The sequence below is a fragment of the Anabrus simplex genome, chromosome 1, assembly GCF_040414725.1.
Source record: "Anabrus simplex isolate iqAnaSimp1 chromosome 1, ASM4041472v1, whole genome shotgun sequence".
Classification (NCBI taxonomy): Eukaryota; Metazoa; Arthropoda; class Insecta; order Orthoptera; family Tettigoniidae; genus Anabrus; species Anabrus simplex.
The window spans coordinates 1,677,062,119-1,677,074,271 of record NC_090265.1 but is presented as its reverse complement, the minus strand read 5'-3'; the positions used below and the strand labels follow the sequence as shown (position 1 = coordinate 1,677,074,271).

The 12,153-nt window shown below is 41.6% G+C and overlaps 1 protein-coding gene across 1 annotated transcript in view; it reads right to left on the bottom strand.

Annotated features, from left to right (window-relative positions):
• Positions 1–12,153, bottom strand: part of LOC136863658 (phorbol ester/diacylglycerol-binding protein unc-13-like) — a gene marked incomplete at its 5' end in the record, with an annotated part of 744,937 nt that overhangs the window by 353,920 nt on the left and 378,864 nt on the right. Inside the window, one exon of the mRNA XM_067140026.2 lies at positions 10,686–10,803. Coding sequence (XP_066996127.1) covers positions 10,686–10,803 — 118 coding nt within the window. The remainder of the gene's footprint in view (positions 1–10,685; positions 10,804–12,153) is intronic.

Genomic DNA, 12,153 nt, shown 5'->3' with positions numbered 1-12,153 from the left:
GCACTGGCGCTGCCCAACTTCCTGGGGTAGCCTATCTCGGGAGTGGTCGGGAACCTTCGCGTGAGCCAGTCAGTTATAAGCAAGCAGCATGGCTGCCTGAAAGGAACTATGGTGAAATGTGTTGCGCGGATAAACTCTGTGAATATCATATCAATCGCGTGAGCGGCATGTTAAACGGACGTATCATGACGTAGATATGATGTTAATAAACTTATATAGGCTTATGTATAATTAAATACCTTTCATCTTTCTGTATGTATGAACCAGCATGTGGTTCCTAGCACCACGTGTTCTCAGGGACCTGTTCGTATGAGATCGGAACAGAAGCATCAAAGATCATTTGTTAATATGTCATCTTCAAATTCAGCGGAAGGCGTTTTATCTCATGTTTGTATGCCCAAACTTTGCCCTGATTCTTTACGGGGTCGGATATGAAGTGAGATGAATCTTCGTAGCAGGTTTTTACGACCAGATGCTCTTCCTGAGGTCAACCTCATCAGAGGAGATTATGAGATGAGATGAAGTGAATGACGTGATATAAGATAGTATGAAGGGAGAGGGTGATGCCCGGTGCCGGGGCACATAGCCCACTCCTGTCGAATAGTGTCAAGGGGTCTGCTCAAGGCTTTATGTCCCCAACTGACGGACGAATCGCTATCAACAGTGTCATAAGCCTTCACTCGGTATGAGCACTGCGGAGAGGTTAAGAATTTAAACCAGACTTTTGGCACGCATTCTAGTGATTAGACATTGTACACCACCACCTCCCCTACCCTGCCAGCCAACATTCTGATGGTAAAAATATTTTCAACGAATGGAACCAGAACCGTATAGACACGGTATCCTGCCATATAGTTCTGACACATTAATGACCATAGACTGCGGGCGGGTTTCTCTTGTGCGTGCTTATTGACAGAGATAAACATCAGAATGCCAAAAAATATTCATTTTGCTGAAATTAGAATATTTCACTGAAGAGGTCATCATTGCATTGCTCTTATAACCCATATCTGGTACCACTGAATATATCTGTGGAAAGTAACATAAGCCAGGATGAATGAAGTTCGATACCAAGCCGATGGATTTAGCGGTGTAGCTAAGCTATCACGGCAATATGCAAAAACGACTTCGCTGATAGAAACATGTTTTTCTTAAAAAAGTACAAAAATCCTTGTCGTGAGAGGTTCAATGAATATTTCTTGTAAAGAAGACATAGAATTCTGTAACTCGTACCAAATTCAGCTGTTGAATCCTTCTCGCTTTGTCAATATCTCTGCCAATGACAGACAAAATAAAGTATTATATATTTATACTTGTGATTCATATGACTAACACTAGAACATTTAGCTGTCCAATTTAACAGAGGTGGGAAATGTAGAGGTGGAGAAGTGACTCTTGTATTAGTTCGTTCGTTCGTTCGTAATCGGTTTTCCCTCCAGGGTAGGTTTTTCCCTCGGATTCAGTGAAGGATCCCACTTCTACCGCCTCAAGGGCAGTGTCCTGGAGCTTCAGACTCTCGGTCTGGGGATACAACTGGGGAGGATGACCAGTACCTCGCCCAGGCGTCCTCACCTGCTATGCTGAACAGGGGCCTTGTGGGGGGATGGGAAGTTTGGAAAGGATAGACAAGGAATACGGAAGGAAGTGGCGCTGGCCTTAAGTTAGGTACCATCCAGGCATTTGCCTGGAGGAGAAGTGGGAAACCGCGGAAAACCACTTCCAGGATGGCTGAGGAGGTAATCGAACCCCCCTCTACTCAGTTGACATCCCGAGGCTGAGTGGACCCCGTTCCAGGCCTCGTACCACTTTTCAAATTTCGTGGCAGAGCCAAGAAACGAACCCGGGCCTCTGGGGGTGGCAGCTAATCATAATAACCACTACACCACAGAGGCGGTCTGACTCTTGTATTAGTTATGCTTTCACAAGTCGGTGAGTTTGTTAGGTCAATTCTGATCACCTTCTGTTATAATGTAGGCTGGGTATGAATTAGAATGGACCCTATTCATTAACCATCTCGTTTATGGGTGGTAGTGTGTTATCTAGATTTAACTTCTGTTTCCTTGTTTATTGATTAATCTCTCTTTAGTGCAGCTTACGCAACTTCTCATTAGTGGTTGAATGTCAGGCGGGAAGTTCATATACTAGCACAGCCTCTGATTCCTGTGAACTGAGCTGCATTAATGAGGCGTTCCCTTGTGGGAAATGAGAGTAAAACAGGGTGAAATTACACTAGTATAAAGTTCTATACCCACCATGGGCCAGAACTGAACCAAACAACCCTAGCTTCCTACTTCTTTGTGGCGTCTATCCCAATTTACAATGATACAAAGTCCGTAATGCCAGAGTTCAGATTGTTTTGACAATATATCATAAGGATGAATGGAAACCACGTCTCTCATTCATAGTATTGCGCCGATGACTTTCGATGTTAGACCCCTTAAAACAACAAGCAAGCATCGTTCATAGTCTCCCCTCTCTGGATGTGTGGTAGAATATCGGCCCAGGAGTACTAAGATCGCGCGTTGGATAATATGATCGGAATTCCGAAGGGCGGGAAATGAAGTCCATTCGGTCCTCCATACCGCAGGATATCGGGATGTGAAGGATCTCTGATAACACGTTTATTAGACATATTATAATACTCTTTTGGGCTTTGCAGCATCAAAAACAAGGTGAAATTTTGTCAATTAGATTTTCACGGCCCGTGTAACTATTGATGATGTAATATTTCTTGGATTATGCCGTGTAATTAAAGTGTATAAACTCACTCAACGCACATTTGGAAAGTTACCTTGCCTTTCTTCATCAGGAGAAAACGGAAAACGGAAACACGACGCATCAATGGTTGCTGAGAGAAAGCAACAAATAACTTAGGATTATGGAACACCTGCGATCAACTAAGGACAGTTTGCCTAAATGTCAACATCGGGTGTCTACAAAGTTCTCTGTACTTGTGGCAAGGTATATATTGGCCAGACTTAGAGAACGATATGTACTCGCACGTATCAGACTGAACCAACGTGATAAATCAGCTGTTGCTGATCATACTTTAACACCTGTTCATGATGTCATGTTCCATGGAGTGGATGTTCTTGCTCGTATAAAAAAATATCGCCCTAGGGGGGCTGCTGAAATACGTAAACACCCAGAAAATTTCAACCACGATACAGCTTACAACCTTAGTGAATCACGGCCAGCTATTATCAGAACCACGTGGTTAGAATTGAGGAGCTATCTGACGGTGAGATAGCGGCGCCGGTCTAGAAGGCCAAGAATAACGGCCGAGAGGATTCGTCGTGCTGACCACACGACACCTCGTAATCTGCAAGCCTTCGGGCTGAGCAGCGGTCGCTTGGTAGGCCAACGCCCTTCAAGGGCAGTAGTGCCATGGGGGATTATTATCAGAACCATAAGAAAGTAATGCTTTACTGCTGCCATTCGTTGTCCCTATGGCGGGGCTAAAATGGCGTCCCTGCTACATGTTAGGGCACCATTTTAAGTTGCTTGTTTCTTTCTCTTAGCGACCCTTCATGTGTCTTGTTTCCGTTTTCTGTCTTCTCCTGAGGAAGAAAAGCATGGTACCTTTCTAAACGCTCGTTGAGTGAGTTTATATACATTCATTACGTGGAATAATCCCAAAAATATTCCATCAAAGTGAAATATTTTCTTTTCGCAGAGAATTTTGCTCCACGTCTTCAGAAGAAAATATCGACTGTTCACGAGCGTGACATCTCTAATAATTCGTTCCTGATTCGTCTGATGACCTTGATGTTTAATTCGTACGCACAAACGATGGAACAAGAAACATTCTAATTTGAGCTCAGATTGTGTCGGCATCTCCCATTCGGAAGGCTAACGCACTGTGAGCCATCTAGTGACGAAAGAAAGTACCACTTCCTATAGACCAACGGTAAAGCATTCTTCAATTCAAACCTTCATTATTAGAGAAGTTTTGCTCGTGAACAAGCGAGATTTACTTCTGAAGACGCCGAGCAAAGTTTTCTGCGAAACTTGAATAGTTTCACCTTGTTTTCTAACATGGTAAAAGCCCAAAAGCTTACTATCATGTCTAAAAATACGACCCTTGAAAGTATCAATTGAAAAAAATGCACTTAGTGTTTAACTGACAAAATTAAATTGAAAGTTCACCCATAGATTACCCGAAGAGAGTCATTTCTCTGCCATCTGGTCCAGTACATGGCGTATGGCTTTTAGTGCCGGGATGTGTCCGATGGCTTCGGCTCGCAAGGTGCAGGTCGTTTGATTTGACGCCCGCAGGTGATCTGCGCGTTGTGATGAAGATGAAATGATGATGAAGACGACACATACACCCAGTCCCCATGCCGAAGCCTAAATGAATTCAAGTCAAAGTGTTTGTATTTTTATCCCATTCCTAGCTTTACCTCCTATTTATTGGGGTCATCACATGGTACGAATTTGGCCCATTTGTACGGCTGGATGTTCTTCCTCATAATAATCTAATGTGCAGTGGTATATAGACCATTGCATATCATTTCTGTGGTGGTTGGCACTGTGGTGTGTTGTGTGTAGCCTATAGGAAGGGGGAGTGTATTAAGACGAACAAAAATAGCCAGTCCTCGAGCCAGATGAATTAAAGATATGCAGTTAAAATCCTCTCGTAGGCGGAAATCGAACCCTGATCCCTGTGAACTTAAGGTCACTAGGCAAGACTATTCATCCAAGGAGTTCGACTATTATAATAATGTTAATGGCTTTACGCGCCACTAAATCCTTTCTTAATTTTCAGAGACACCGAGGTGCCGGAATTTTCTCCCACGAGAAATCGTTTACATGCTGGTAAATCTATCGACAAAGGACTAACGTATTTGATAAACTACAAATACCACCGGACTGAGCCAGGATCGAACCTGAATCCTTTCGCTCAGAAAGCCAGCACCTTAAGGGTCTGAGCCACTAACCTCGGCTAGTATGACTGTTATTATTATTGTTATTATTATTATTATTATTTAAATAACAATAATAATTATTATCATCATTACTGACCTCTCTGTAAGATGGTCCTCTACTGATAACTGAGGAATGAATTTACGAGTGCTGTGCATAAAGTAGTCGCAACGTAACCCAGACACTCGCAGGCGGTCGGAGATGTGCAAATAAGATATGAAAACGGTCAGGTGGCGTTGTTTTCGATGTGAATGTGCATTTCACGGTCATCCAGGTGGGAATGTTGTTGCTGTGTGGCGTTGAAGTGAAGAGTGACGTTTTCACCGCTCTAAAGCATATATCTTCAAAATGTGATCAGCATTCGTGGATTAAAATCGATGTTGTCCTAGGCAAAAATGCATCAGAATGTTATTGAGGATTACGTGAAGCCCGAGGAGAGAACGTATTACCGTTCAGGATGGTTGTACGATGAATGAAGGCATTTCGTACGGGTCGGAATTGGCCATTGGTAGATCTTGGAACACCCTCCGTGCTCACCAGACATGAGTCCTTGTGACTTCGACCTGTTTCCGAAGGTGAAAGGAACCCCCGAGACCGCCGATTTCCAGACTATACTCCACGCAGTAGGACGCTCCATCGCTGTCATCAACAGAAAACGCCTTGCCAGCGGTCCAACGGCTTCCCGACATTTGGCAAAAGGTAATACACTTTGCGGGTAACTTTGAAGAATGTAGTACAGTTGTACTTGTTAGTTCATTATATATTATAAAACACAGAACTGATATCTAATGCTAATAAGTCAAACGTCATATAACCTCTATCAATACAGAAAAAGCCCGGCTGAGTGGTTCAGACGGTTGAGGCGCTGGGCCTTCTGACTCCAATTTGGCAGGTTCGATCCTGGCTCAGTTCGGTGGTATTTGAAGGTGCTCAAATGCGTCAGCCTGGCATGCAAAAAACTCCTGCGGGACTAAATTCTGGCACCTCGGCGTCCCCGAAAACCGTAAAAGTAGTTAGTGGGACGTAAAGCAAACAACAATATTATTAATAGAGAAAAGAGCAGTATCCAGAGGGGCGATGGGTGTATCTGAACACAGAGTGCCAAATATCCATCAAATATCACACATGATGGATGTGGGGGGATAAAATACTAGCAAAGACTATCGAACAGTTGCTGACATTCATGTACTTCGACATCATGTAACATTAAAACTTCAAAAGTTATGTTATCGTAGAAAATTAACCTCAGTGTGTTTTGACGGTATGTTACGTAATATTGTATAGACAATTTTCCGATTAGCAACTACATTAAGGAAAGAAAATCTAGGTTCATTGAAAATATTGGTTTGAAGTGTTCACATTAGTCTTAAATACCTTCATGATCTACTAACATATCATACGGTATGGAATGTACAATTCATGATGAAATGAACTGTCTAATCTTAGTTCAAGTTATTTTCAGAAGTGACTTAGATAATTGAACTCTCTAGGAGGATCCTAGCCTATAAACAACCGAGTCAGGCATTTATTTTAAAATTACACCCTTTGCTTTATCTACCTCGAAAATCAAATTCCAGTGAAATATTCCTCTTTGTTTATCTGGGTGATATGCTAACATCATTTTTGTTTATTGCAGTTGTGAACGAGTTTCTACGTAAATTCCACATTAATACCGATAGGCCACTAGGTTTCGTGACGAAATCATGATTTCATTAGAAGTTAGGATTTTAAAATTATTTTGTACTTTCTCTCGACTTCCTATCCATGTTGCACTTCTGCATATTTTAGTTGCTTACAAGGGAGCGTTGCAGAGTATTCGACCAGAATCTGGACGAGATGTTTACAGTTTAAAACGATAGTGGTTTTAGGGAACTAAGCGTAAGGTAAGTTTCTCAGCAACCTGCAGCTCCTGATTCAGCGATCATAACCAAGGTTGAGGCCCATGTGTAATAAATACAATCAGCTATCGAAAGGACTGTATGTTTGGGAATTTCGAAAGTGATATATGTACATAAGAAACGCGTAGATTATTATTGCAAACAACGCAGAAGCATCACAAGGATGACTTCTGTAATACCATTACACACTCGTGTAAAATAATAATAAAATTTACCCTTTGTGGAAGTGAAACGTGGACGGCAACCAGCTCAGAAAGAAAGAGAAGCTTTTGATATGTGACCTTACAGAACAATGATGAAGGTGTAATGGGTAGATCGAATCTCGAATGAAGCGATAACGTATTGAATTGGTGAGAGGAGATCGATATGGCTAAATGTGACGAGAAGAAGGGAAAGAATGATGGATCATATCTTAAGACATTCAGGACTTGTTCAGTTGGTTTTTGTGGGAAGTGTAGGTGGTAAGAACGGTAGGGGTAGACCAAGGTATGAATACGACAAGCAAATTAGAACAGCTGTATCTCGTGTAAGATGTAGTAATTACGTAAAAATAAAAATGTTAGCACAGGATAGCGTGCCATGGAATGCTACATAGAACCACTGTATGGACAGATGACGCAAACCACAACTCTTCATAATACTTTTCTCGAGATTGCTCACAATATTTGTTCATTGAATACAGAATTACTACTCCAGACGGTAACGCACAACACCTAGGTCGACACACTAAATATCAATGACTGGAGTGTTCGCAGAGCGTGGCTCTGCCTTGAATCGTCCTAATTGTAAGTGCGCTCTCTCCAGATGTTTCACTTTCGTTCGAGGGTTACAGGGTACGAAATAGCATATTGACAACATTATCAAAATTCCACCCTCTATAATCTATTTTGCTAACACGTACAGTATATGACTAAATCAATCAATCAATCAATCAATCAATCAATCAATCAATCAATCAATCAATCAATCAATCAATCAATCAATCAATCAATCAATCAATCAATCAATCAATCAATCAATCAATCAATCAATCAATCAATCAATCAATCAATCAATCAATCAATCAATCAATCAATCAATCAATCAATCAACATTGACCTGCATTTAGGGCAGTCACCCAGGTGGCAGATTCCTTATGAAATGTTTTCCTAGCATTTTCTTAAATGATTGCAAAGAATTTGGAAATTTATTGAAGATCTCCTGTGGTAAATTATTCAATCCCTAACTCATCTTCTATAAACGAATATTTTTCCAATTTGTCGTCTATCTTCATATTGTGAACTTACATAATTTTAAAAATAACCACTCAAACATATTCGTCTGCTAATGTCATTACAAGCCATCTCTCCAATGACAGCTTTCCAGCAACATTTTCGTAACGCTACTCTGAGAAATCACCCAGAACATATCGAGTTGCTTTCCTTTGGATGTCTTCCTGTTTCTCAAATCAAATTATCCTGGTGAGGATCACACTGGAACCATACTCTAGTTGGGGTCTTACGAGAGACATATAAGCCCTCCATTCTTTAATACTCCTGTATTGTTTCTAATGGAAGCTAAAATATTACGTAATTTAAATATTGGTCATCTATTTATAAATGTGCATCCTATTAATATAAACTTTTGTTAGCATAAAGAAGGAAACTGGGAGATTCCTGTTCAGGAATACTTTTGTTTTATCAAGCTGTGGTCAGCCAATAAGAACGACAGGAGCGCAGCGATGTTTTGATGCCTTAATTGACAATCCTCACCATTTTCCATGTCAACTGGTGTGGTACAACCCAGCTAGTCCCCATGGTGGGTGAAAAGTCATAATTATTCATTTTAATTACAAATATTGGTGATCAAAAATTACATTTTTAAAATGTACAATTGTTGCTTCTCAGTATGACAAGAAAATATTCGTTGGCAATACGTAAAAAGTTCAGTATCTCAAGGAAATCTATTTTCATACATTGACCAGAAGAACACACTGTGAAACACAATTTACTTTCATAATGTTTGTGACTTGTTATGGTTAAGGTATAACCATTACTAGGCAGTAATGAATATATGGTTTGACGAATACGAGGAAGGAGACATAACTCAAATGCCACAATATGGGATCAATATAAACACTACTTAAAAACATTGTTATAAGAACGATCCAATAATCAAGGTAGACGAGTTGGTTATAAACTCCTGGACAACATGAACATCGTACTCCATCACTTTGGACAGTGGCGGTACCTAGATGGAATTTTGAAAATCTGGAAACTTAATGTCATAAGATTGAGATTTTGTGGTGTCAAACTTGAACAATCACGATTGTTGTGTATAAGTGTATTATTCCCATATTCTGTGAAATACATAGTCACTTCACAAGGTATGGGAGTACGCAATACACGTGATTGTTGAAGTTGCTCCTGACGCTACAGCCCATGAAGAGCCGTGGCACTCTTCCACTCCTTTCGGTAAACTGCTCTCCTTCTCCAGCTCTCGACTCCAAACAACTTCAAATATCTCGAGATGTTTTCCAGCCATCTTACCATTTGCCTCCCGCCTTTTCGTTGGCCGCCAGGATATTGGTCAGGATCTTCTTGATTCATCCTTACGATGTGCCCGAGGTACCGAAGTCTCCTCTTTTTGGCCTCTGCGACAGTCCCAAGTTCACCCCAACGTACAGGGCATAGACATTGTCGTTGGTCCTGTTTTGCCACTATCCTCGATCGTGAATCAAGACCTTCATTTCCACCGGGCGAGTTGGCCGTGCGGCCAGTGGCACGCGGCTGTTAGCTTGCATCCGGGAGATAGTGGGTTCGAATCCCACTGTCGGCAGCCCTGAAGATGGTTTTCCGTGGTTTCCAATTTTCACACCAGGAAAAAGGCTGTACCTTAATTAAGGACACGGCCGCTTCCTTCCAACTCCTAGGCCTTTCTGTGTCGGTGCGACGTAAAGCAACTAACCAAAAACCCTTTATCTTCCACATCCGTAGAAAGTTCTTGTAGCGCTCGTTTAGGGTCTACATCTCGCACGCATACAGCACCACTGGACGAATTATAACCCGGTACATGTTTTGTTTCAATCCTCTGTAGAGCTTAGTATTCTTTAATAACTTCTGGAAGGCGAAGTAACACCTGCTGTTTAATTTTTCACCATATTTTATGTTAAGTCCGTGTTCACTCAGTTTATGTTGACGAGTTCTACTATTTCCAGTGCACTATGTCTTCTCGTGAGCTACAAAAATGTGTTGTTTTCACTGACCTTTCTCAGTCTTAACCTTGACTTTAATGGTATGAAAGAGAATGAGGAATGAGCCATGCGAGGAACACTGTTCCTTATGTAACCAGTCCCAGTTATGAATGCTGTGAAAATGTCGTTCACAGGGTAAGTTGGTACATGCATTTAAGTGGTCTTGGCTGACGGACATGTTATACCAACTTCTGGCCCAGTGAGAAAAGCAACGAGAAACTACTCCACTCCTTATTTCCTTTATACGTTAATTTGTGTTGAGTTCCAAACCAGGAGTCATTCTTCTTTGACGTTGAAGTTCTAGACAAGCCGGTTTGAAGGAAGATCATTTTACTTGTTCTGGAGTCACAAATTTATTGTTAAAACTGAGGGTTGTTGTTTGAATGAAATGTGTCTGTTGCAACCTACGGTTTCTCCTAAATTTTCAGGTTTTCAATATCGTATTCGTTATTGGATATAATACATCATGTGGTGGTATGTAGCGGAGATATTGAAGATCCAACCAGCCTTCTGGCTAAATACTTAACATCCATACATACGTAAAATACATTCGCATACTGAAAAAAATTGTGATAAGGAACTTTGTTATTGGAACGTCCTTGTAATAAAATGTGTTGGTTGGTACTCACCTCATTCGAGTACTTGACGCTGGGCAGAGGGATCCAGTGGTAGCCCAGGGCGCGGTCCCACAGCATCCCCTTGCTCCAAACCTCGATCAGCAACCCCGTGTTCACGTCGTTGGTCTCGCTGTAATAACAACAAGGAGTCAATCTCCGGCATATCTGGTTTAATAGAGTTACCATATCTGTTTCAAACTGCCTGCTAACTACTTTCACACACGAGGAAGGGAACATGCAGGTTTCTCTTAGGGAATTCTCGCCTCTGCTATGGTAATGTAATGCAATCTCAGATTAAACAGTGACGCTACATGAAGCTAATTCCGGGTACACACAGCTGAAAAGGAGATAAGTTTGAGGACAGGAAATGACGTTGGTAGCTGTAGTTGCCCTTGTAGATTGAAAAAACCTGCAACCTGCTGTTTTCCAGTCATGGACCGGGTCAGGGATGTAATGAATGAAGCAGATATAGGCTGTTAGTACGATGGGGTCGCCACTCCCAAAGTGATTTATTAATAAATGATAGATGCTATGAAATGAGAATGGAGAGTGTCGCTGGAATGAAAGGTGACAGGGAAAACCGGAGTACCTGGAGAAAAACCGGTCCCGCCTCCGCTGTGTCCAGCACAAATCTCACATGGAGTGACCGGGATTTGAACCACGGTATCCAGCGGTGAGAGGCCGACGCGCTGGCGCCTGAGCCACGGAGGCTGCCCTTGTAGATTATCAGCCACAATTAATATTATTTAAGCAGAAGAAAACGAATTATGACCACTCAAATTAAGAAAGTGTATACAAATTAGAAGTGGTGTAAAAGATAAAAACACCGAGCTCGATAGCTGCAGTCGCTTAAGTGCGGCCAGTATCCAGTATTCGGGAGATAGTAGGTTCGAACCCCACTGTCGGCAGCTCTGAAAATGGTTTTCCGTGGTTTCCCATTTTCACACCAGGCAAATGCTGGGGCTGTACCTTAATTAAGGCCACGGCCGCTTCCTTTCCACTCCTAGTCCTTCCTGTCCCATCGTCGCCATAAGACCTATCTATGTCGGTGCGACGTAAAGCAACTAGCAAAAAAAAAAAAAAAAAAAAAGAAACAAAGTCATGAATGACTCCATTAGCTGCGCAAATCCAATCCTAACAGGGTAAGAAAATGTAACCAAGTGAGGTCAGTCAGCACAAGGAGTCTAGGAAAAATAAATGGAAGCAATGCAAGACGAAGCTGTAGATCCTGATTTGTAAATATCACGAAGTGTACGTCACTAGAAGGTGGTAGCAAACAGTGGAGTCATTAATTCTTGACCTTACCATTCTTTTACTGGGATGCACATTTGTTTTGTAAACATTTACATTATGAATGGCATACGTAATGTTTTATTTGTTAGTTTACCTTTGGGATGCCTCAGTTCTCAAGTAAGCTTAGCCATAAATGGGTACAATACATACATAGGCACGAACGTACGTAAATACATCCAAGCACATA